Source organism: Bos javanicus, chromosome 22 (assembly GCF_032452875.1).
Source record: "Bos javanicus breed banteng chromosome 22, ARS-OSU_banteng_1.0, whole genome shotgun sequence".
In the NCBI taxonomy this organism is placed as follows: domain Eukaryota; kingdom Metazoa; phylum Chordata; class Mammalia; order Artiodactyla; family Bovidae; genus Bos; species Bos javanicus.
In genome coordinates, this window is record NC_083889.1 from 9,711,288 (window position 1) to 9,738,222 (window position 26,935).

General features: G+C 43.5%; 1 protein-coding gene across 19 annotated transcripts in view; it reads left to right on the forward strand.

Annotated features, from left to right (window-relative positions):
• Window positions 1-26,935, forward strand: part of ARPP21 (cAMP regulated phosphoprotein 21) — a 164,293-nt gene that overhangs the window by 95,712 nt on the left and 41,646 nt on the right. For all 19 annotated transcript variants that reach the window (XM_061395814.1, XM_061395825.1, XM_061395812.1 and 16 more), the window contains 5 exons: window positions 546-779; window positions 8,443-8,624; window positions 9,581-9,676; window positions 10,772-11,017; window positions 14,595-14,721. In XM_061395814.1, the coding sequence (XP_061251798.1) occupies window positions 546-779; window positions 8,443-8,624; window positions 9,581-9,676; window positions 10,772-11,017; window positions 14,595-14,721 (885 nt within the window). The remainder of the gene's footprint in view (window positions 1-545; window positions 780-8,442; window positions 8,625-9,580; window positions 9,677-10,771; window positions 11,018-14,594; window positions 14,722-26,935) is intronic.

A 26,935-nucleotide genomic window follows, 5' to 3' on the forward strand; every position in this document is an offset into this window, starting at 1 on the left:
GCATGTAGGATCTTCTTTGAATCAGGAGAGATCTTTCATTACAGTGCATGGACTCTCTAGTAGTGGTATGTGAGCTTATTTGCTGCACATCATGTGAGATCTCTGTTCCCCCAACAGGGATGGAACCCATGTCCCCTGCATTGCAAGGTGGATTCTTAACCACTGGACCACCAGGGAAGTCCCCAGTTATTTTAGTGTTGTACTCAAGCTCAGTGAGACCTTTCCACATCATTCTTTACTTGAGGAGACAGGAATTTTCAGGCACTGAGTTCCGAGCTTTATGGTACCGTTTACCAGCTCATCACCCTAGCAGTGTGCGAGATGCCAGGAACTGAGGGCTCATTCTTCATCTCTCTTTTCCTGGGAATCTGATACATCTGAAAAATATGTGACAAATATTTCAATAAAATGTGGGAGAGGCATTAGTTAGTCTCATCCTGCAGCAGACACCTCAGATTCTTTAGTGATGGACTGTTCACAGTAAGGAGTGGTTTCTCTCCCCTTCTCCATGTGGAATGACTCATTGATACATGTCTCTCTGGTAGGTTCCGAGTCCTCCAGCAGTGCAGGCTCCTCAGGATCGCTGTCACGCACGTATCCGCCTCTCCAGAGCACTCCGCTGGTCTCGGGCATGGCAGCCACTTCTCCTGGCTGTGTGACCTACCCAGAGAATGGGATGGGGGGCCAGGTCGCTCCCAGCAGCACCAGCTACATCCTTCTTCCGCTCGAAGCTGCCACAGGCATCCCACCCGGAAGCATCCTCCTTAATCCACACACAGGTTTGTTCATCACTTCTCTTTGACTGAGACACAAGATCAGAAGTCTTGAATTTGAATTTGAGCTTTTGAATTTTCTATCCAGTGGTCTGAAAATTCCTGGGGCCTAAATGGTGGTGGAGGGTCTTGTTTTAGGAAGAGCAGATCTATAGAGAGCTGGAATCTGTATCTCAGTATCAATATCAATATTGATGTGGAAATCAAAATACAGATACTTTCCAGAAATATGTTTTTCTCTCTGGTCTGTCTTCTCTGGGCATGGTCTCCCTCATGTATTCCTGGGAGCTAAGATCAGAAACTGTTGAGTGATAAACTGTGAGGTACTCATTGAAAATGGATATTTCTCAGGCTAAATCCATGGTTAGCTTGTTGTTGTTCAAAGTGTTTTCACATCCAAGATAATTTCGGGAACTTGAGATCTCAGTTGGACACAGAGCAGATTCTTCATTACATAAACTGTCTTCTCATCTGACAATCCCACACGTATCCCACTGGGAAATAAGGGACAGCAGTGGCAAGGGAATACAGAGGACAGGGTCTTATGTATTTCGGGAATTTTAGGGTTAGGCTGGTTTTGGTGGGATTTGGAAAATTGCTCATTTCATGACTACTGTTTCTTTCATGATGAATGGGCATTGTTGGCTTTTGTTTTTTACTTATTTAAAATCGAAGTATAGTTCTATAACACTGTGTAAGATACAGGTGCGAAATACAGTGCTTTACAATTTTTAAAGTTTATACTCCATTTATAGTTATTGTAAAACACTGGCTATATTCCCCATGTTGTACAATGTATCCTTGTGGTTTGTTCACCTAATAGTTTGTACATCTTAAATTGCTTAGTACTTATTTAATTTCTCCAGTGCTCAGTTAACTTGCACAATAACTTCAGAGGACCCAGAGCACTGGGCAGATAGACTAATGAACACCTGCTCTGTGAGGGATACTTCTCAACCTGAGGCAGTTTTCGCATGCATCCAAGACCATTTGGCAATATCTGCAGATATTTTGATTAACATGACCTGGGGAGGAGGGGCTCCTACTGGCATCTAAGGAGAGAGACCAGAGATGCTACTACACATCTCCAAATGCATAGGACAGCCCCTGACACCAGAAGATTATCCATCCCCAAGATGTCAGTAGTGCCAGGGCTGGGGAACCCTGGGTTGGGAGGCTTGACATCAGTAAGTCATTTCTCTAGAAACCTTTGAAAGAGATGGAAAAAATTTTTGAATTTTCTCAAAATTTATCTGTGGTTTGGTTTAGATTATTCCAGAGTATTTCTTTGATGAACTAAAATTTTAAATGCAGCGCTGGTTAAGAATCTCATAAAAGTGCTGTGACTCCATGTTTTCACATGTCTAGTAATTAGGAAATTCAGAGATGCGTAAGCATTATAGTAAAATACTTACTTGAATAATTGCGACATTTTCATGAAAGCATATGGCACATTCTCAAGGCACAGTGTGTGACTGAGACATTTTGAAAATGCCATAAACTTGAGGGGAAAGAAGGCGTAATCATTTTATTGAAAACCATTTGAAAGCTTTCAGATTAGATACTTGTAAGGAGGATATTAGATTGCTTTTATTTTATCTGGATCATTGTGAGCACTATAAAGGAAATGAAAAGAAAACCAAGATCATATCCATTACTCTGGGCACAGATCAAAGTGTGATCTGATGCTGTCAGCTTAAATTCTTTCACTTTTAATTGAGATAGGAAGGGTTTGTAGACAAGAGTATCCACTAGGCGTAGTTTTGAGTGGTATGTTTTAACCAGAATTTCAGAGTGTTTCCAAAAAGCTCAACAGAGTATTTTTTAGGGGACAATGATTTGTAATGATAGCGTGGATGTGCGTGTGTATGTGTATATTATCATCTATAATCTTGTTTATAGAAAAGGGAAGACAGTGCTTCCTGGTGCCAAGTCCCAATTTTTATACATTGGCATGAGTAATTTAGAGCTGTTATTGAAATATCTCTTTTGCAAAAGAGTCCTAACTAAAGAAAAGGATCTAATAACACTATTGAACAGAGTCTCCATTCATGACACTCTCCCTAGACCAGGAGGAAAATGTACTGAATTATTCTTGCCATGATGAGTGGTGAGATGTTAAGTTGTGATGTTTCTTTTTTTCCAGAATGTGTTTATTTTTGTCAATTAAAAATATGCACAAAATCCCCTCCTGGTCTAGTGGTTAGGACTTGGGCTTGCCATGGCCCCACACTGCATACCTGGCCAGGACACTAAGATCCTGCAAGCTACGTGATACAGCCAAAAAAGGGAAAGAAAAAAAAGTGTACATATATAGATATATATGTGTCATATATCATATTTATGTGTGTATATGTGTATTTCTGGTGTGTTGTATGTGAGTCTGTCTCAGGCTATTAATCTCTCTTTCTTTAAGATTTTTTTTGATACAGATCACTTTTAAAGTCTTTATTGAATGTTATAATATTGTTTCTGTGAGGCATGTGGGATCTGAGCTCCCCAATCAGGGACTGAACCCACAATCCCTGCATTGGAAGGCAACATTTTAATCACTGGACTGTCAGGGAAGTCCCTATCTAATCTCTTACATGATACTACTATTAAAACTGGAAAGTTGCCTCCTTTGGGCTGAAATTCATCTTTCTCTGGCATTGCTGCCCCCTCCTAGAATCCACACCTCTTACCCTTTCTTAACCCTTTCCTAACTACCTATCTGCCAATACATGATAGAAACGCAACCCAGAGCCTGTGACTCCTTTGCTTCTTGTGTAAATTGCTTCAGGGTCCATTTCCCAGTTACCAGCACATTCCTGAGCTTGCGGGGAGGAGCCACACTTGGTTATATTTTTTGCCTCCCTGGAGTGGATGATGAAGTAGCCTGAGGCACTGTGCTCAGATGTAGGTCCTCAACAATTACATATTTTTGAAACAGTGTCTACTATTCATCATCCCTGCTGATGTGGAGAGTAGAGCAGTTTTTCATCCAGTGTCATATATCTGAGAATGTGCCTCATGTGTAAAATGATGATGGATAAAATATCTGTCTTAAGCAGGAAGAAGACAAGTAATGATTTGAAATTCTAAGGTGCCTGTCCATCATTTGTCTGCTAACTGAAACAAAAATGAAACTTCCTTTGTTGGCACAACAGACCGGGCTTTTACTTGACACTGAATATTTGGCAACTGAAACCAACCCATCCATATACATTCTTGTGGTTCCCCAGATACAACCAGGACTTTTTACTTTGTCTGGCTTTAGACTCAGCTCCCACTTGGTCCATTTCTAACTCTGGACCTGCGTTGACCGCTGTTTCTTTGCTTTGTGTGCATCTGGATGAAGGAATCAGAGGCTCTTTGCTCGAGAGTTATCTCTGGACCATGCCTTCATCCTTGCCAGGCAAGCCTGGGTTTGACTCTTGAGATGTACCTTCCTCCAGCTGTCTTAGACTCGGCGTCCTGCGGGAAATTTCTAGCCGAAGGCTCACCTTTGGCAGTTTTCTGTCAACGTGGTGCTATCCAGAGATGTCAACAGGCATTGGCATCCCTCACGCCCTTGTTAGTGTCTGGGTATGTTGTTTTGCCACTTTGCTCTGCTTTTGTCTGGCTAAAGTTCAGGAGCGTGAGATGCAAGAATGCACCATCTGCAAGGACTTTGAGCTGCCTTTGAGGGCTGGTTAGTTCCGAATGCTCCTCGTGGGCTTCCATAATGCTCTGTGTTTTGTTTTTCACAGGACGTCTAGAATCAATTTATCTGAACTTCTCCTGCCTTGAGCTTGAATGCGCCATGAATTTTTTTGTGTGCTGTCTAAAAACATGTCTTTGCAAGACCTGAAGTAATCTTTGCTTATCCATAACCATCAGCTTCTTTGTCATTTGACTGCTCACTTTTTAAGAACTAGGAAGGAAAACATTTTTCCCAACATACCCTCCCTTTCTTTATAAATAAATACCCTTCTGCCAGGTACATAGTGGCCATGCTTTAGTATGGGAAACCAAGAGCTTATAATTATTTTCTTTTTAGTGTGAACTGCCCCTGGATTCATTTCCTTGTTACCAGCCCATTTGTAAGCCCTTTCTGAGGAGACGTCCTACTGAGTTTTTTGTTTTTGTTTTGCATCCCTGGATAACAGAGCCTTGGTCCCATGCAGGGGCTCAGTCATTATCCATTAGTAACATAATGTGGGCTGCACATTACACATGTCGATGTGAAGAGCGGAGACGTTTTTCACCGCAAGGCACGTGTTTGAGAGTGGTGGGTGCTCTGCATTCAAACCCGGGCTCGGCTCATAGCCCTGGCTTACTGCTGTCACTACGCCCTCTCTACCTGCCAGGACCCGTGCCAGGCCTGCTGGGCACGCTTCTGCAATTCTGACGTGAAAGCCTCTGCTAAGTGGGATAGTCCTAGAGCTCGTGAGCCTTTCTCCTCTGGTTTTCAGCTGCTGTCATTCAAACTAGCTGTCTGTACTCAGTCGTAATTGCACCTGGATTGGTGAATAGGTAGAAAACAGAGAGGCCATCAGAGCCTGATTTGAAAACCAAGAGTCACCTCCTGGCCCTCATAGGAAATTGTTTTTGGTCTCTTCCCTGGCATCTGTCTTGACTCTTTTTATTTTCCTCAGTTCTCTCCATTGTTCCTTGGTGAGCATAAAAAGCAATCTTTTATACTATGTTCTCTTTCCAGAAGAGCCTGTCCCCTCTCCCTACCCAAGTGAATTCTTCCCCTGGATTGTAGCACGCCAGGCTCCTCTGTCTATGGGAGTCTCCAGGCACGAATAATGGAGTGGGTTGCCATTTCCTTCTCCCTAAGTATGGTCAATTTTTCACACTTCCTTTGTTCTCACTGGGGTAAATCAAAAGTCTCAGAAATAGTGGGACTTCTCTGGTCCAATAATTAAGACTCTACGTTTCCAATGAAGGGGGCACGGGTTTGATCCCTGGTCAGGAAACTAACATCCCACATGCCACATGGTGTGACCAAAAATCCACAAATAGCAGTTTAAAAAAAAATCCAATTTAAGAAAAAGTGATAGAAATAGTAAAGTTCATTTTCTTTTTGTTTTCCATCTTTGCATGTTTGTGTTTATGTGTGTGTGTGAGCATAGAGTAAGGCTGACTTGAAAGTGATTTCATATGTAGTTGCTATTTTTTTTTTTTTAATGTTAAGAACCTAAAATGTTCCTCTTACCTAGTAAGATACAAAATAGGAGGAGAGAACAAAGGATTAGAACCCCAAATGGGCCAGTAGATTTTTGTAAACTGAGCTATTTTTTTCATTCTTTCTTGAATTGTTGGGTTTTACAGGCAAAAATGGGTTGCAGATTTTTTTTTAATTCAGAAGAGTTATTTTGGAAAAAAGAACAATAAGACAATAAAACATAGCTAAAATTAAATAACAATGATAGAGAAACAAGTGCTTATGGAGAACATTTTTTAAAAACCCTCTAAATTTAGTCATTGTTCTGTGACTACAATTCTAGCACATTTGCTTTTCTATCACAGCATGTTGTGATTAATTATGAAACTGTTGTTAGAACTTCTGTGATTCTGGCAGGTATGTTCATGAATATGCAGCATATAAAGTTACTTGTTGGATACACACACATTGAGGGCAGTGCTGAAAATTTGGGAAATGCTAAAGCTTTCATGTCAGTTCCTAATCTTTTTAAAGGAAGGTGTTTTTTTCCAGAGCCATCCGTGTTTATTTGTTCACTTTTAAAAATTTATTTTTAATTGGAGGATGGTTGCTTTACAATGTTGTGTAGGTTTCTGCCGTATAACAATGTGAATCAGCCATGAATATACATATACTTCTTCAGCCTCCCTCCCACCACCCCCATGCTACCCTCCAGGTCATCACAGAGCACGGGCTTGAGCTCCCTGTGTCATATGGCAGCTTCCCACCAGCCATCTGTTCTACACATGGTAATGCACATGTTTCAGTGCTACTCTGTCAGTTCATCCCACCCTGTCCTTTCCCTGCTGTGTCCGTAAGTCTGCTCTCCACATCTGCATCTCTGTTCCCTGCCCTGCACATAGGTTCATCAGTATTTAAAGGAAGGTGGTTTTTTTTGTTTTCTTTGGCTACACCATGCAGTATTTGGAATCTTAGTTGCCCGACCTGGGATCAATCCTGAACCTGTGTGCTCTGCAGTGGAAGCACAGAGTCCTAACCATTGGGCGGCCAGGGAAGTCCCATGTCAGCTCCTAAATGAGTTGAAATTAAGTCCGTTGCTCTTTACCTGTAGGCACCTTGCCCATCTCTTCACCCATATTCTGGGTCTTCTTTTTCTACCAATCCTGAGGGTGATCCCACCTTGAAACATGACCCACACCTCTCCTAACTTCTCACGTGTTAATGAACAGTTTTCAGTTATGGTTGGATTTTTTTTTTTTCATGGAACCTCATTCATTGTCCCATGTATTCATCATGCAAACTTGGGTAATTCACCAAAGTTGTTTGGTGTGATGGGAGGTGAATGGACCAGAGTCATTGCTTGTCTCACTTACTGCTTCATTTATTTCTGAATAAGTTGCTTGGGCCCTCCGAACCCTGATTATCTTGTCTCTAAAAGTGCAATGAGGGTCTTCCCTGGAGGTTAAGTTGTTAGAACTCCCACTGCAGGGGGCACAGGTTCGATCCCTGGTCAGGGAACTAAGATCCCACAAGCCACGTGGCATGGCCAAATGAATAAAAAATAATAGAGTGGAATGAGATTGCACATCTGTGGGATTCTTGGAAGAGAAGACCCTGGGTGTGAGATGCTTGTTGCTGCACCTGCCATATTGGAAACCCATTTCTTCTCTCCCTCACCTCCCTTTTCCTCTTATCCCCTCTCTTTCATTTGCTTCTCCTTACCCTTCTCCTTTCAGCCCCTCATTCCTGTAACCTTCCTAGTGGCCCTGTCTTTCCTCTTCAGAAACACAACACAATGACACCTTTCTTCCTCGGAGGCCCAATGAGGTCCCAGTGATACTATTTTGTAAACTATAAAACACTCCTCAAATGGCAGGAGCAATAACAGTGAACCACGCCAGTATTTCACAGGACAAGACAATGTGTATTTGCTTCCCCGTGACCAGATGGTTCTGTGATGGATTTATTATGCACCGCCTTCAAAATCTCAGTCCCCTCCCCGGCTGCTGTCTACTTAGAGAAGTGAATGAATGCGTGTTGTATATTCCGGTTGTACATATATTTGTGGAACAGATAATGATTCTGAGTTGGTGAGCAGCCCAGTGGAAGCAAAGCAAACGTACTGGTAAATAATGAGTCACTGAATGCCGCGGAGCTGTCAATGCAAAACAGCCCTAATCTCAGTGTAAGTTACCTCGCTGGTGGCTGCGAGGTACAGGATAGCACACCCAGGGCTCCATGGGCCTCCTTCTCCGGGTGCTGCTACGCACAAGTACTCCTAGCTTTGGCGAATCACCCTGAAGGTGGTGGCTTTATTTGCAGTATCTTAAATTGCTCTGGGCTTATTATACCGTTATTTTGCTCAACCAGATGAGTCTTAAACTGTCAAGTCTTCGCCCTGGTGAAGGTTCTGGTATCCCGGGGTTCCACTGGCCCTTGTCTTCAGGTTCCATTTTGAACATCTCTCAGAGGGGTTCTTTGTGTCCAAAGAGGGCTTGAGACGTTTTCCTTGACCAAGGTATGGTCCCATTGCAGGCCAGCCCTTCGTGAATCCTGATGGGACCCCCGCCATCTACAACCCCCCAGCCAGCCAGCAGCCCCTGCGTAGTGCAATGGTGGGGCAGGCCCAGCCACAGCCCCAGCAGCAGCCCTCCCCGCAACCCCAACAGCAGGTCCAGCCAGCCCAGCCACAAATGGCCAGCCCCCTGGTCACTCAGGTAAGAGCTGGTGGGAAGACCTGGAGGGGAGGCGCACAGAGATGGAGGTCACGCCAGCCTCAGACATGTGACGCGTCAGGAAGGGGGCTATTTCCCATGGATACCACCCCTGTCCACTCAACTCCATCATAAAAGCTGGCCACTGAGAGCCCTGGCTGATAGGCTAATGGGACTTCACCTGGATCCTTAAGTGTTGATAGATCTGAGCACCCACCCCATCCAGTGACTTGCATGCTGAGGCGTGGTGCTTGGAACAGGAATGACAAACGCTGCTTGTATGATCAAGGAGCCTGACTTGGGGACAGAACTCAATCCCATTCAGCCCGTTGTCATCATTCCCAATGCAGAGCAGTGCGCGTGTTTGCAAAGACACAATATGAAATGTCTTACCAACGGGAAGAACAGAAACCAGCTCATTCCAAGGTGGCCTGGCTGTTCACCTGCGCCTTGGACAGACGTAGGGCTCCCCTCCTGTTTTAGGGCAACACGTGGAAATAGCCACAGAAACCTGAGGTGTCCAGGGAAGTTGCCAAGGTGAACCTCAGTTTTCTTTTGTTTTTTTCTTGCTTCTTAGGAAAATTTTTCACCCTGGCAACTCTTAGCCTTTGGACTATATTTTTAGAGCCAGGGAATCTGACCACCAACAGCAACATGAAAAGTCTCACAATATTTCTTAAAAAAACTAAATGAAATTCTTTAAATTCTGTAGTGCTTTACAGTTATTTCAGACGTTTCACACACATGATTTCTTATCTGGGCAGCAAGCCTTCCCCAAGGCTGGCTGGTGCCAGCCTGCCTGGCTCTGTCTTCCCATCAGTGGCTGGCCCCCTCTCCAGATGCACTGAACCAAGACTGCCTGTGCGGGATGGTGGTGTGCTTCAGAGGCAAGTGGGATTGCAACCCCCAGCACTCACCTGTTAACCTGATCAGCTTTCTCTTTCCTCCAATCTGTCCAGGGGCTGCAGGCTTCCTCCCAGTCCGTGCAATACCCAGCTGTGTCTTTTCCTCCCCAGCATCTCCTGCCTGTGTCGCCAACGCCGCAGTTCCCCCTGGTACTGTATCTTGTGGGGATGATGTTTCTCCTGGGAGAGCGTGTTCTCTGGTTTTACTATTGCTGGGTGGACTGATGCTGGGTGGGGGGCCCTGAGCTGACTGTCAGCGGGAACGTGGTGTGTGAATGTCTCATTCCAGAACATTGCCACTCCTCTCCAGAAAGAATGCTTTCCTTTCTGTCATCTGTCCTATGTTTAATGCTCCTGCAGTCTGATACCCTTTTTAAGAGTTTGCCAGCTTGGGACCTTTCCTGGTAGTCCAGCGGTTAAGACCTCTGTGCTTCCCCTGCAGGGGTCAGGGTTTCCATCCCTGGTCGAGGAACTAAGATCCCATGTGCCATGATGCACGGCCAAAAAAATATAAAAAGGCATGTACAAGCTAAGCAGGAATTGGATGTCCTCTGAGTTAGAAGTCAGGGGGAGAGAGACACATGAGTTTGGTGTGAGGGTTCGCAAATAACTTAAAGTCAATATCTAGATGGTAACTGACATCACCTGCTGCTCCTGATAGAGATGTTCCCCTAGTATCCCAGTCCTCCAGAGCCCTCTCATTTCCCCTCAATGTACTAGGTCCTTTTGGACAATGAGAGTGAGCATTCTCTCTTAACTTTAGGCCAGGCAGTGAATAAATACTCCTTTACAAGTGGAATTCCACCCAGCCTGCTGATGACTCTAGCCCTGGTTCCATTTTTGCAGCAGCCAAGGGCAGTACAAGTCCCTCTTGTCTCTCTCCAGTAGGCAGAGCCTGTGGGCTATTGTTGGTAGACCAGATGACCCTCTAGGATAGACCACCAAGTCCTTTTCATTCTACTGTTATTCTGAGGATCTTGAGCCCACAGTGAAAAAATAATCATTTGTTTCCATTGAAAGAAAGAAATACAGGTCAACCTATTGACCATCTCTGAGTTTAAAATCTATTTTCCCTTGTTACGTTCTCTTGTTTTGGACAGAGAGTTCCTTTCATTTATTTTTTCCCAAATCGTGCCCCCTCTGTCTCTGGTAAGGACAAGCCTGTGTCCTGCGTCTGCTTCTGTGTGCCCCTGCCATTCCTCAGCCAGCCTTGCTGATGTCCCGGTTTCTCTCAATGGCTTGCAGAGAGAGGATGTGGCCACGCAGTTCGGCCAGATGACCCTGAGCCGGCAGTCCTCTGGGGAGACTCCTGAGCCCCCTGCCGGTCCCGTCTACCCGCCGTCCCTCCTGCCTCAGCCCACCCAGCAGCCAAGCTACGTCATTGCTTCCACGGGTCAGCAGCTTCCCACAGGGAGCTTCTCTGGCTCCCAGCAAGTCCTCCAACCCCCTGCCTCGCCACAGGGATTCGTGCATCAGCCTCCACCCACACAGGTGAGTGGGACCCAGAGCTGGTAGAGCCAGAACACCTTGAGTTCGGTTTCCGTGTAGAATATCGCCAACTCTTCCCACCTCGGGCTTCTGGGGCATGCTGATACTCCCAGCCTACAGGTCCTGGTCTGTCCTGTCCACCAGCTGTGCTTATGGGGCTCAGAAAGGAAGTTGGGTGAAGCGGACCTGTGTCCCCAGGACCAGAGGGAATGGCCCACTGTCTAGGCCGCTGGTGCAGAGGCCATGGCAGAGCATCACCTCCTGCAGGATGAGGCTCACTATGGTGATGGCTCCGGGCAGGAAAGCCCTGGGGAAGGAAGCAGGGAAGTCAGCCCCTGGGGGCCTTGCATCTCTCCTGCTGCTGCTCTGGAGACATGTTTCCTTTCTTATCCATTCATAAGCATCTTTCTGGAGCTAATCGGGGGCTCCTCTCAGAATATAAAGAAGGAAGCTAAGCCCCCTCCACTGTACTCTCCTCTCCCCTGGGGGCTACGGCCTCCCACACCCGCCCATAGGTAGCCATTAATCATATTTAATTGACTTGAGCATGTAAGACACCACAGATCACTGATTTTTACTGTCTTCTCAAAGACTGATTATGTGTTACTCTTTACCACCAAACATCTCTGGGGCTCTCCTGGGCATCCCTTGCTGAATATTTCAAGTGATTACTGTCAAGATGTAAAATGCACTGAGGCGTTTTCTGGTCCATTTTCAAGGCATGCATAGCCCAAGCAAATTCCATGCTAATTATGAAATATCTCATTGGAGGAGCTGTTTCAAGTACAGTGTTACCTTTGTATCATGTGTGGCATTGCCTTAACATCTTGAATAAATTATTTGCTTTTGCAGCCATGCAGAATCCTCCGCCATGAAGTGATTTTCACCCAGTCATTCATTTTATCTTGAGTGATAATTATAGTCACCTCTAGCTGCCTTCTCTGCAATGTAGTGGTGTCACTGGTGGGGTTTAAAGTGAAAGTGGCTCAGTCGTGTCTGACTCTGTGACCCCATGGACTTTATAGTCCATGGAATTCTCCAGGCCAGAATAATGGAGTGGGTAGCCTTCCCCTTCTCCAGGGGATCTTCCCAACCCAGGGATCAAACCCAGGTCTCTCACCTTGCAGGTAGATTCCCAGCTGAGCCAACAGGGAATACTGGAGTATTCACCCGTATTCTCCAGAATACTGGAGCCACCCAAGAATACTGGAGTGGGTAGCCTATCCCTTCTCCAGTGGATCTTCCTGACCCAGGAATCAAACCGGGGTCTCCTGCATTGCAGGCAGATTCTTTACCAACTGAGCTATCAGGGTCGGGTTTAAGGAGATGTGGAAAATCATTTTAAGTTACAGGAGAACAGGCCTCACTAATATATTAATGATTTTAAGAATATTTAATTATTGGGAAAGAGAAGACTTGGCAGAATATTCAGTTGAAGCCTTTTTTAAAAAAAGATGTACTTGCTTGATTGAAGGAATTCCAGTTTTAGTGAGCAAAGATACTAGAGCAAATATTAGAGCAAAGACAACCCAGAGCACTGGTGTATCTGCAATGGAAATGCTCTCATTCTCTCTTTAATAGATTTAAAAATAGAGAGAGGGAAGGGGGAAAAAACCAGAAAACACATGTTCATGACCAGTCTGAACATCTCTGAACTTCTTTGTAAAAGAACCACAGGTAAAGGTATAGGATATATCCCACAGTGATTTTCAAGTTATTAAACATTTTAAAACTCAATGACTCGATGATGTATAATAATGAAAAGAACATGCGGTATGGTCTGTGGGCATATATGAAAATATGCTCAATTTATGCAGAAAAATGAACCTATTTAATAACTATAAAGGTCAGTTTTGTCTGACTTGCCATGAATACCCAACCCACCAGAAGAGTGAAGCAAATATGCATGGACAAGGCAAAGAGGGCAAGCCATAAAACTCTCCATGCTCAAGCAGGTGGCTCCTCACTTTATTCCAAACAGATAAACCTTGTAAGCTGTGAATTGGCATGCCTCTGCTTACATTTTAAAGAAGTTGATAGAAGAAAAGTCAGAGGCCTAGAAATAAAAGGTAATTGATTAATAAGAAAAGAGCCTTCATATAAATGACCTGAGACAGGCAAGAAATCTTTCCAGGTCAGTAGATATTTGATTTGAATCTTACTGGAAGTAATTAGAATATTTTCAGTCATTCCCAGTCAGGAGAAAGTGACAGAAGGTGACATAAACAATAATTTTGACCTATATCCCTTTCTAGACTGAATATTCTTTTTTAACCTATATTCCTTTTTAGATTGAATATTCTTTTTTTTTTTTTTTTTCGGAGGGGAGATACTGGCTATGTGCCACTCTAATAAGTGCTCTGCTGGACCTGCCCTTATTTCATGATTTCATCCTCTGATCCTTTTAGGCTGGAGATTAGATTTCATGACTTACTTGTGTTTCCATTAGAAAAACGATTCAAGTTAGATGATCACATTTACGTGAAGTGAAAATCACTCAGTCATGTCCGACTCTTTGCGACCCCATGGACTGTAGCCCACCAGGTTCCTCTGACCATGGAATTCTCCAGGCCAAAATACTGGAGTGGGTTGCCATTCCCTTCTCCAAGGGATCTTCCCAACCCAGGGATCGAACCCAGGTCTCTCACTGCAGGCAGATTCTTTACCAGCTGAGCCACCAGGGAAGCCCAATCACATTTAAAACTACCCTAAAAAAGTGTTGTCATTGTTGACTGTTTCATTCACTCTTCTTGCATTTAAAAAAATACGAAATTCAGCACTTTAAAACAACAGGCATTGTCTAGCTCACAGCCAGGTCGGCAATTTGTGGCGGAACTCCGTGGGGATGGCCCGCCCCTTCACCACGTGGTGCTGTCCCAGGCAGCTTTACTGGAACTGGAAGGTCACGTGGGGCCTCACTCTTAAGTCAGAGCATTGGGATCTTGGCTGGGCAGCCTCTGGCCTCCACATGGCCTCTTTCTCCAGCTGGGCAGTCTGGACTTCTTCTCCTAGTGGCTAGGTTCTCTCCTGAAAGAGTGAAAGCTGCAAGTCTTCTTAAGGATCAGGCATACAAGCCTCAGAAATCATCATTCCTGTGTCATGGCATTGGTGACACATACATGGGCTTCCCTGGCAGCTCAGCCGGTAAAGAATCCACCTGCAATACAGGAGACCCCGGTTAGATTCCTGAGTTGGGAAGATCCCCTGAAGAAGGGATTGGCTACCCACTCCAGCATTCTTGGGATTCTCTGGTGGTTTAGATGGTAAAGAAGCCTCCTGCCGTGCAGGAGATCTGAGTTTGATCCCTGGATTGGGACGATCCCCTGGAGAAGGGAACAGCATTCTGGCCCGGAGAGTTCCATGGACAGAGGAGTCTGGCAAGCTACAGTCCATAGGCTCACAGAGTTGGACACAACTGAGCGACTTTCACTCACTCCATGCATATGCATGTAGGCCGGGTGGCCATCTTTGCAATTTACTGTATTCACATTATGTCATAAGATGACAATGTATTTTATGTGTAAAAACATTACTCCGTTTGCAGCCCTCATGTCCTGCCATTGTCCCCTTCCTTCCCCAGATGCCTGTGTATTATTATCCGTCTGGTCAGTACCCTACCTCAACCACGCAGCAGTACCGGCCCATGGCCTCGGTTCAGTTCAGTGCTCAGAGGGGCCAGCAGATACCGCCGACGGCGCAGCCAGCAGGTACTTGGAATCTGTTGCCCATTTCCTCCTCCAGATGAGTTATTTTGCACATACATCTCTCAGCTGTCCTCTTTGGATGAGCATCCAAGCTTCACAGTTCAAATCAGCTCATTTCCCTTCCCCGGGAAAGATAACGGAGCATTTTGATTAACTCTGTGTGGATAAGTGACAGGTCCCACGAGGTGAAACTCACGTTACCCGGCCTCCCCAGCACGCATGCGAAACACAGTCTATATAACTGACTTGGGGACCCTCTTAGTTTCCTCTGAAAGCTGAGAGCCAACCACCTCCCCATCTTCCTAGTTCATACTCTTCCCCCACCCGTCTTCCCCTGTTCCTAAGGCTAGGGGACCATGTTAGGATGTTTCTGTAGCACCATAAAAAAAGGCAGTGTCTTGAGAAGAAGGTCACTGACACCTCAGCCTGTGTCCCCATGGGACTCGGACCTGGGCTCACAGTCTGGAGGGCCATTCACCGCCTGCGGCAGCCGCTGTGCAGTGGGAAGGGGGGCCGAGGCACTGTCCGAGAGTGAGTAGCAGGTCTCACAGTGAACCGGTCTCTTTCCCTACTGTGTCACACTCCTGACGGGACGCCGCCACCCCAACAGCAGCAGGAAGCCGGCAGGCGCGAGGGACCTGCGGTGGGGACGCACGGGTGTCCCTCCCGCTGCCCACACAGTGGGGGGAGCCGCCGATGGTCCTGCTGAAGACCCCCTGGCCGGGGGCCCCTGCCTTCCGTGAGTAGGGCGATACGTTAGAGCACGTGTTCCCATCTGTCGTCCGACTTCCACACTGGATCTGTGTATGTGCCTCTGTAATGTGTGAGACGTGGGGGTGGGAAATATACAGGAAAAACACAGCTTTTGTACATTGTAACCAAAAGCACCATCCTTTCCAAGGATGAGTGCAAATCCCCACCTAAGAATACTCATGCTGGTGGGGCTGGCATTTTGTCAGTTGGGAGGGATCATTTATTAACTGTGTTGGGAGTGGCTATCTGTTCTTTAGTTCATCTCAAGACCTACTTAACGTCTGTGGGAGAAGATAGGACGTGTATAGCAGGCAACCAGACTTTGCCTTGTTTTCAACCCTGTGTCAGTTTCGGAAAGAATATATTTCGACCTCTGAATTGACACTTTTGCCGTAATGAGAGCACTAAAGGATTTCTAATTATTAGTTATTTTAAGATAGGTGTTTGGCCATATTTTCTCTCCTTGTTGGAAAATGTTATCTCTTTCAAGCTGGTGGTAACTGTGCTGTCAATTTAGATAACAGTCTCTAGTGTTGTTTGCATTCTGAACCGTCTTTTTTTTTTTTTTTTTTTGTCTGCTCATGTTTATCAAAGAATTAATTTATAATCTAGCTCTTGGCCAGAAACTATAGCAAAGTTTCCTTTTTGGTTACTGATGCCCTTAAAAGAAGAAAGATGTCAATATCTAATTATAAGAAGTTTTAAAATTTTAGTTGAGTGCCACTGTTTGAGAGTTTTCTGAAGGATATGTTAGTCCTCTGTTGGTGTATAGTTCACATACAAGAATGCAGATCCAGGGCTGGAGCCAGTTGCACTGGCTCTGGGTCTGTGTGAGGGGCTGAATAAGTTGGATGAATGTATTAACTAGGTAACAGAATAAGATTTTTAGAGCAAACCTCAGACTCCCCACTGCCTTCACTGATGCATGTCAGCACAAAGGAGAATCCATCTGGCCTTTGCTTCTTCTTTTTTAAACACTGTGGGAGAATTTGGGGATGCAGAAACCACTCTCCCCATCTCAGGGAGACCTAACTGGTAGCATTTATGACAACCCAGTGGGTCTGACATGTCCCATGGCTCCACGTCACTAGGGAACTGCCGCCCCAGGGTGAGATAATGACACATAATTAGAAGAAGGCATTCTAAGTCAGATTCTTGCTCAAAATAGCAGCTGGTGCTTCAGGTGTCAAGGAAGTGAGTGGCAGTGTCTGTGGGGGGTGGGGAGATGAGAAACGCCAAAATGATACGTGCACGGCATCATCCTTGAAATTGATAACATAGTGTGCACATGCGGGCCCTAAGCTCCTAGTTCAGGGAGCACGACCCCTGACGTCAGGCCTAACATTCCCCAGCGTTTTCCACCTCTCCTGAATTTACTGAGTGTTTGGGAGGGCAGCTGGTCATCTCCCTGAGAATCACCTCTGCTAATAAAACCCAAGGAACACAGCTCAGCGATGGCTCCGTGATGGTAGAAGGGGCTCTGGGACCCTACAGCTGGGAAGCTTTTAGCCGAGCTTAGCGGCACCAACAGTGACTTCCGAAAGGGACATGGCGAGTTATTTGGGGTAGCCGCTGTGTCGGTGGACTCTCTTAGAGAGAGCCTCCTAAGCCTGCGTGTTAACCAATTTTTATCATAACAGCATAAATATACTTACTAGTTTTGCCTTTACTTCCTGGTGTGGATGATCCTATAGAAATTAACATGCTGGTAACTAAGCCAGCATGTTACCAAGGCAGATAACACATAACTAATTCTCTAAGTACACAAGTTGGCCTAACAGCAGAACAACTTGAAAACCTGGACTCTTGCCTCCCAACTCACGTGGGCTTCCATGTTATTTTGCAGAGCTGGTCAGGAACAAATGGCAGAGAGCAGCTGAGACATCTGCATAGGAATCACACATTGGGAAGGAAACAAATAAGAGTTCCTTTTAGATCATGTCTCCAATTCCAAATTCCCTTTTTAGTTGACTTAAAAAGCAAAATATATGTATATATAGCTTCATTCTTGGTTCTCCAAGATCTTGGGCATGTCCTAAAAGCAACAAAAATGAGCTTATAAAGCCCCATATACCTTCCTAACTAGGCATTTGGGAATGAATACATCCTAATTTTGGTATTAGAGTGTACTGCTGGTTTCATAAAATAAATTAGAAAGTGTTTCCTGCTCTTCTGTTTTCTGGTCCAAATGTGTCAAGCTGGTGCTAAATCTTTAAATGTTGGTTAGAATTCTCCAGTGAAACTGTCAGAGCCTGGGAATTTGCGGAATGAGAAATATTTTGTTTTCTTTTTATTTGAAAATAATGTGTGGAACTTTTTCATTATAAATTCATTATGGTTATAAGACTCTTCCAATTACCATTTTATCTTTGCTGAGCTTTGGTAGTTTGTGGTTGCTGAGGAATTGGCCCATTTCTTCTAAGCTGTAGAATCTATGGCTATAAAGTTGTCAGTAGTTCTTTCCTATTCCTTTGTTTTTCTTTCGTTTTTTGTTTTTTGGCTGCACTGGGTCTTTGTTGCCACTCGGGGGTTCTTTGTGGTGGCATGTGGGCATCTCTAGGTGTCTGTGCCGGTTCCGTGGATGTGGCCCACCGTTGTCCTGTGGCATGTGGGATCTCAGCTTCCAACCAGGGATTGAACCCGCATCCTCTGCATTGCAAGGCAGATTCTTAACCACTGAACCACAGGGGAAGTCCCTCCTTTATTATTTTTATAATAGCTGCAGAATATGTTGTGATGTCTTGTTCCACCTTGATAATGATAATTTTTAAATTCTCTTAATTTTCATAAGAGCTTCCCTGGTGGCTCCACTGAGAAAGAGTCTACATGCAATGCAGAAGACTTGCGTTCAATTCCTGAGTCTGGAAGATCCCCTGGAGGAGGAAATGGCAACCCACTCCAGTATTCTTGCCTGGAAAATTCCATGAACAGAGGAGCCTGGCAGGCAGGCTACCGTCCACGGGGTCTCAAAAATCAGACAGTCTTGCTAAATTTATCGATTTTGTTGATCTTATCAAAGAACTGCCTCTTTGTTTCATTAATTTTTTCTATTTTTTATTTTCAATTTTATTGGTTTCTGCTCTTATTTTCTTCCTTTTGCTTATTTTAGCCCTATTTTGCTCTACTTTTTATAGTTTTTTGAGGTAGGAAGTTGGATTATTGATTTAAAACCTTTGCTCTTTTCTAATGTAAGGTTTTAATGGTCTAAGTTTCATTGTCAACTCTACTTTGGCTGTGTCCCCCCATATTTTTATATGTCATATTTTCATTCATTTATATGTATTTTTTTCTTTTCTTGGAGATTTCCTCTTTGACCCATGGTTTATTTAGAAGTGTGTTGTTTAATGTGCAAGTGTTTGGAGATTTCCCTGTTGTATTTCTGTTATTGATTCTAGACTTATTTCATTATTGCCAAAAACTGTAATTGATTTCAGTTTTTATAAAATTGTTGAGGTTGGTTTTATAGCCCAGGATATGGTCTCTCTTGGTGAATGCTCCTTTAAACACTTGAAAAAAATGGGTATTCTGTTGTTGTTAGGTGGAATGTTTTATACATTTCAATCAAATCCTATTTATTTTGTTGTTCAGATCTTCTATAATTTTGCTGGTTTTTTATTTGCTCATTCTGTCTGTTGCTGAGAGGTGGAGCTTCACAACTCTCAACTATAAGACTTCCTAAAGTCCTGAAATGAATCTCAAGACAAAGGTTGCCCCCACCCCCAACCCCATACCCCTGAAGTCTAAGGATGGAGGAAGGTCTATAGCTGTATGGAGCATGTTGGTTCCTTTCCCAAATCAACAAGAAGTGCTTCCTTCCCTAAAAGAAGCTGGAAGCATTCCACAGAAATTCCATTCCATAGTCTGGAAGGGAAAGGCCCTTTGACCACTGGAGTTTGGGTAAGGTCTTCTATAAGCTCCTGCCGTGTCTCTCACACACCAGGCTTTCAGCCCTGTTGCTTAGTGGCAGTAATATGACTTTAGGTCTAGGTATAAAAATCATGAAGCTAACTGCTTTACAAGGGACAGTCCAGTGGTCTGCTTTCCTGATAGAGCAGAAGATTCTGTATTCTTGATTGTCATGAAAATAAACTAACACAATATTGTAAAACAGTTATCCTCTAATTAAAAATTAAAAAAAAAACTTAAAAAAATAGAATAATAGGAAGAGAACATGGATGGCTTCAGAGAAGAAAGGGGGGAAAAGAACACGAAACTTGCTGGAATCTTACATTAGCCTAGATTCTAACTCCTGTGGGTCATTTGAGGTGGATTCTGACGATTTTGGAGATGCCTCTCACTTCTACTTTTTAAATCCTTTTCCTCTCCCATGTTCTCCTGCTCCCAACCATCTGCTAAATGAGGCATTTTGGATAAAACCTATTTCATAGAGCGTTTTCCGTGACAGTGTTTTACTTTTAAAACTGTAGTTCAAAAGGAAACAATGAAAGTCTTAACACGCTTACATCGTATTGCAAAACCCCCTGCAGCTTTTGTGGGGCTTTTGCAGGCTTACCTAATTTACTTCTGCTCTGCTCACATCTCTGTGCTGGGCTGGTGAAACTCCACCCTGCCTTGTGATAGGAAAGTTGGGATTTCTTGCAGGAGGAAATGGTGGAGGTCTTTAGAAGTTTTTAAACTTGATTCTTTTTTTTTTTTTTTTCATTAGTATTTAAGGTAAACCTCACGTGGACTTTATCTTAAACTCAGCTCATCAGTCATCATGAGATTTAAATAGCACTGACAGAAATGGAAGTGGAAGTTAAACACTCAGTTTTGCTAGATGAGGAAACCAAAGATCAATCTCCTGCCCAATGCGGAGTCTCTCTTATCAGGGCCAGGGAGCATGTGCACATGAGTGAGAGAAAAATGTGAAGGTTTAAAATATTAAATGAAAACTGCTCACCCCTCCAGACATGACTGAGCGACTTTCACTTTCCACCCCTCCAATTTAATCATCAAAAGATCATAGTAATTCAGTGTTATGAAATCAAGTCAAAGCCTAACCAACCAATCCACTTCAACAAACAAATATACACATGTTTTCAAAGTTTGAATGCCCAAGGACTATGTCGTAGATCCATAGTCAGGGATACCATAAATTTGGATTTTCTTTATATTTGTTTGTTTCTTTTTGGCTGTGCTGCATAGCTTGTGGGATCTTAGTTCCCTGACCAGGGATCTAGCCCACGCCCCCTGCAGTGGAAGCATGGAGTCTTAACCACTGGACCCCCAGTGCTGTGCTTAGTTACCCAGTCATGGTCAGACTCTTCGCAACCCCATGGACTGTAGCCCGCTAGGCTCCTCTGTCCACTGGGATTCTCCAGTCAATAATACTAGAGTGGGTTTCCATGCCTTCTTCCAGGGGATCTTCGCAACCCAGGGATCGAACCCAGGTCTCCCACACTGTAGGCAGATTCTTTCCTGGCTGAGCCACCAGGGAAGTCCCCTATTTGGATTTCCATATACTGAGCAATTTGGGAATGTCTGTAAAATAATAATGCTCCCATCATAAGTCATACATTGGACTAGTTTTGATAGTATTCAGATGGCAGGGAATAACCAGGCCCTGGAAACCTACCCACATCACCCTTTGGCTGTGGCAGGGCTTTCCTTTAATCATTTTAGTTGCCTTCTGGATGTTCAACAATGGAATGGGGTTGAATGGCATTCCTGGCAGGAAGATAGAATTATCTGTGACCTGTGTGTATCTGAAGATAAACCAAAGCCTGTGCTCCTTTCCTGATAGGAAAAGCAACGTCTTATTTTTTTCTTTCTTTCAGGAGTAATATTTCTTGTTGCAATAGCATATTGTTCCTATTAACAGCTCCTACTGAGAAGGAAGATTATTGCCTCTTTAATGTTGTTCTGAAACGCATTTGGGATGGGGCAAAATGCACCTTAATGGAGTCTATAAATTTATTTAACCAGATCAGTTGCGTGAACTTGACAGTGACTCCTGTCCTTCTAGCCTTACTTATTAAGCAGTCAGTATCGATGTAATTGAGAAGGGTTTTATCTTTAAAAACATTTTCTCCGTCTTTGTTCTTAGGATGATATTCCTCATCTTGACTTCTTTCCCTCTCAGGATTGGCTAAGCTGAGGAGACAGAGCATCAGAGATCAGAGCTAAAGAAAGAATGTGATTGACTGGTGTGACCAATAAGAGATGCTCATTTATCGAAATTGGGACCTTCTCTTTTTATCTTAAATTTATTTCCCAAGTTTGATGATTATTTTTTAAAAGAGAGAACTATTTTCCTAATTACCCTTCATATAATTTCCATACATTTTAATATTTAAAACCTCATTAATCTATTTTTTTTAATTTGAGAAAGAATATATAACCAATAATCACTCAGAGAAGCGATGCAAAAATTTTTACACTTGACAACTCTAAGGAAGTGATTGCGCTTTGGATGTCTGCATTATTATGTTCCTAAGAGAAGAGGGGGTAAATTATAAAAGAGTTACAGGAGAATTTAATTGTCTGATTTCTGTTAACATCAGAGGAAGTCACATGGATAAATCCTTGCGGAACACGCTGTTCTGAAAATATCAGTCTGGAAAAGGTTTCTATGGAAATGTTCATGTGTTTCTTTCATTAATTGGTCTAATTATTCCATTTACAGAAATAGGAATGAGAAGTGTTAAGCTGGGATTCTGGGAAAGGTTAACACTATTAGAAGCAATGATGAGAATCGTGCTGTTTTTAGGTCTGAAAATCTTACAGGTTTGGAAAGCAATACAGATGGCCAGGTCCCTCTGTCCCCCAGGTCACAGTAAAAGAATTTATTCAATATATTTGAAATAGTCACTTTAACACTTTGCATTTTATGTACCTTTGGTGTGAATGTATTCATCTGTTGCGCAGTTAAACATGACTGCGACAGTTAGACTTTCTGCTTTCCTGTAAAGATCCTAAGACAGATCATAACATTATCTCTTTTCTTTAGCTTATGCAACAGAAAGTGGAAAACATAGCTTGTTAAAGAAAAAGAGAGTCAGATTAGAGGATGATAAGGAAAGAATTGTGGCCAGAAAAGCACACAAATACTGTTTTTTGAAAACTCGAACATCTTTCATATGTGATGTCCTAAGAGAATATGAACGCAATAGTGAAATCCAGAGAACCCAAACTACTTGTTCCAAGGTGTCAGATCTACCTGATGCTATAAAGCCAAAGTAAATTAAGAGAATTTAAGATGTTTTGTGCTGTACATAGTCTTGACCCTCCCTTTTTGTGTGCTGCATTTTTTTATTTCTTACAAATTGGTTGCCAGCAATTTCTGCTGTCAGCTGTCACCTAGGTCTACGAATGACTTCATTTCTCAGCTGCATTTTTCTTTAGAAAAATTTTTTTTCATTCTTCATGGTCTCCGTTTCCTTCCCATCCCTAAATCCATTTTCTTATTTTATTTTCCATCTTTACTTGTATTAATTTATTTTTAAAATATTTACTTTTTGGCCACACGGCATGTGAGATCTGAGTTCCCTGACCAGGGATTGAACCCATGTCCACTTCAGTGGAAGTGCAGCGTCTTAAGCCCTGGGCCACCAGGGCAGTCCCTGTTTTCTATCTTTAATTCTTAACTCTAATAAACAGTCGGTCTCTCTCTCTCCTGTTTGTCGTTTGTTTTCCTTGTCATTTTTCCTTGTATTTAATAAGATTTTTCCCTGCAAACTCTGGGTGCTTGCATCTCATGTGTTCACTGTCTGCATTTCCCCCTTTACTTTAGTTTTTCAATCTCATTTCTTTCCACTCTACACATCCCTTGCCATTAAGGGATAGCACACTGCTTTCCCCCAAAGACGTCCACAATCTAACATTCAGATGATTCAGAAAAATGAGCTGGATTTTCCCTACATTTCGAAGCAGAGCGTGAAACTTACCGACTGTCTTTTGTTTCCAGTGTTGTCCCTAGAGCCAGCATCAAGTGAGCCTTAGGGTATTGATTTCACTTAGAAATTTGTGGTGATAAAACAGTGAACAGCATCTTGAATTATGTTGTTTACATCGTGCTTTCCAAATTCCAAGCTAACACAGTACCCAAGAAAAAAGTATTAGCCTAGTCTTTAAAATTGTCATTTCCAAGGAGTTCACTATTGCTTAACATTGTTGATGTTTTTCTAATTTTGAATAGAAAACTGTGCAAATCACTAACATCAAAGGACACTATCTCCAAGGAAGTAGCCCTGAAAAGGCTCCTCTTCCCAGGTGGCTCAGTGGTAAAGAATTTAGCTGCAATGCAGGAGACCCAGGCTCTATCCCTCAGTTGGGAAAATCCCCTGGAGGAGGAAATGGCAACACACTCCAGGATTCTTGCCTGGAGAATTCTATGGACAGAGGAGCCTGGCAGCCTACAGTCCATGGAGTCGCAAAGAGTCGGACACAACTGAGCAACTAATACTAAAATTCTTTCTTCTTTCCTCTGTCTTCAGATGTGACTATTTCTTTAGGGACACCATATATATATATAAATTCAGCCAAGCCATTCAGCATGGACTTACTGTATTCATGACATCCTAGCTTGCCCCTTCCTCAAACCAGCAGCACAAGCACAAAACTGTGATCACCCCCTTGAGCTTTGAATTGCCACTGGCCCCTCTATCCACATGATGCCTCATGAACCTGATAACTCTAGATCCAGATAGCAGTAACTGTAAGCCAGGAAGGCTGCAGGGTGATAGGAGGCTCGTGAAATTAGTATAATTCTCAAAGACGCACAGTGGCTCACATACCCTCTTTAAAGCAGATGGGGGTTGCCTGCTTTCAAGCAGGATCACTAACTCACTTGTAACAGCAAGATTCCACGGCAGAGGCAGTTTTGCACAGCTCTTCATTGCAAGAGCAGCGTGCAACGGGCTTCACACCCATGCTCTTGTTCGGATCCCTGAAACGGCCACAGTCCCCTGTGTGGTTGCTTCCAGGTTCTCTTCCCGATTGTCAGCTCATCTTCCCTGGCTGCAGGGAGGACTGTGATGGCCTTCGAGGACAGCCACCAATCCCTAATCGCCCACTGACATCTTCTCCCTGATTCCCACACCATTTCCTCAAAGCGCCTAGAGACTCATTAAAATTGCATTTTTAATTTTTTCCCAGATGCTCTTACTCTGTTGCTTTTTTGTTTTTATTTTTGAAGTAGGTCCAGCACCACTGAACTTTTTATGAGCCATTGTGGGTCATAACTGTTTCAAGAACAAAAAATAAATGGCAGAAAGAGGAGTCAGAAGAGAGCTCCCCCCAAAAAAATGCAGGCTACTGCAGTGGAGGACACATTTCAAGGGGTTGTAAGAACGCGTAGGAGGGTGCGTCAGACTTAGCTCCAGGTGGGATTGTGTGCATTTCTTTCCCAAGGAAAACAATGCATAGATAGCTATCACTCTGATGATTCATCTTTGTGTGGACCGTGTTGACTGGACTGTGAAGTGTTAATTTTATATGATAGAGGTCAAACGGCTTGGGTTACTCTTTGATGAATTTTGATGAACACCTTGGCTTCCTCATGCTAGGTAGTTAGAAGAGGAAAAAGGAGTCCAAAATGGTGGTGGCTAAAAGACAAAGAAGCGAAAAGTCCCTGGCCCGGTTTTGGCTCCTCTTTTTATATGTTTTTTCTCCTCCCCCTGGGCCTCCCTATGTAAAATGGGCTAGCCAGGAGTGCTGTTTGATTTACCTGAGGTCCTCACTCTGGTCCTCGGACCTTCCTTTGTTCTATTTCGTGGGCTTTCCCCTTTGTCTTTTAGCCACGACCCTTTTGAACTCCTTTTTCCTCTTCTAACTACCTAACACTCAGTTGATACCAACTAGGTCTGTCTTGGAGGAAAGGCTCTGTTTTTACTGGGAAGCTAGTCAAAAAGAAAAATCCAAGGACAAAAGATAAATCAAAGCGTTAAGCTCCTGTCTAGCTGAAAATTGTGGCAATTTTCAGTCCTAGAGGTAATTTTTGTCATTTTATTTAGAACGTATAACTTTTTATAAACTGTACAAACAGCACAGTACTTATAGGAAAAGAATTTTTTGAAAAACACAAAAACTCCTTGCTAACAGAACAGGGTTTTTTTTGATTTTTGCCTCTTTTTTTCTGCCTTTGAACTTATGCATATGCTTGTTGTATATAGGCAAATAAGCGTAGATCATGACAGTTTCTTCTTAATACTGCATTTTTATTTATTGGAAACACCTTATTGTTTTACTTGCATGTAGACTGATTATCAGAACAGTTCTGCAACACTATATTTCTATGCAAAACGGTATTTACAGATGAACATGCACATTTGCTATTTTTTTAATGTTTTATTTTTTGGCTGTGTCAGATCTTAGTTATGGTGTGCGGGCTCCATAGTTGTGTTGCTCGGACTTAAGCTCTGTGGCGTGTGGAAAATTCATTCCCTGACCAGGAATCATACCCGAGTCCTCTGCATTGGAAGGTGAATTCTTAATCCCTGGAGCACCAGAGAAGTCCTGGCATGCATGTTTAAATAAAAAATTCAAGACAGTCTACAAACTAGAACTAGTTAGTGAGTTTAACATTGTTGCAAACTATTGGAAAAGACTCTGATGCTGGGACGGATTGGGGGCAGGAGGAGAAGGGGACGACAGAGGATGAGATGGCTGGATGGCATCACTGACTCGATGGACGTGAGTCTGAGTGAACTCCGGGAGTTGGTGATGGACAGGGAGGCCTGGCGTGCTGCGATTCATGGGGTCGCAAAGAGTCGGACACGACTGAGCGACTGATCTGATCTGATGGATACAATATAGGAAGTAATTATAGTTGTACATACTGGCAACAAACAAGTGAATATTTAAAATTTAATTACAACAGTGTGGTGTGTGGCATAATTTTGATGGCAATAATGAATCATCCTGCTTCCAGCCTTGTAGGTCCGGCCTTGCCTTAGTCACCTGGGAACACCCAGGAGCACCCCAAACATCCCGAAATACCTTGCATAGTAACAACAGTTACAACATGCACTATTTCCCAGAACAGTTCTTGCACTTCTTGTTTCCTCTTCAATTAAAAAATAATAATAAATGAAATTAAATATAAAAGCATACGTCGTGGGGGAATGAAAGCCTTCAAATGCCTCTCTGATCTATCTATCTTTAAACTTCCACATCCCAGGACTATTTCATAACAGACTGTCATTATTGGCTTTGCTATTTGCTATTCTCTCCCCAAACAGGGAGGGCTTCACAGAAATTTCAGAGTATTTCTCTACCTTCTGTCAAGCAGTCTTGTCTTTTTAATTTCCCATTGTTAAAATGACACAATTCAAGGAGCTCACACACTCTAGAGTTGGAGTCGACCTCGAGCATCTCTGGGATGTGTCACACAAAGGAGAAGGTTTCCTTGGCAACAAGAACCTGGGGAGCAAGCATGGAAGCGTGCGCTCCCTACCTCCTTCCCTGGGGCCCCTTGGCGCCGCTGTTTGTCAGGCACAGAAACTTAAACTGGAGACAAGAC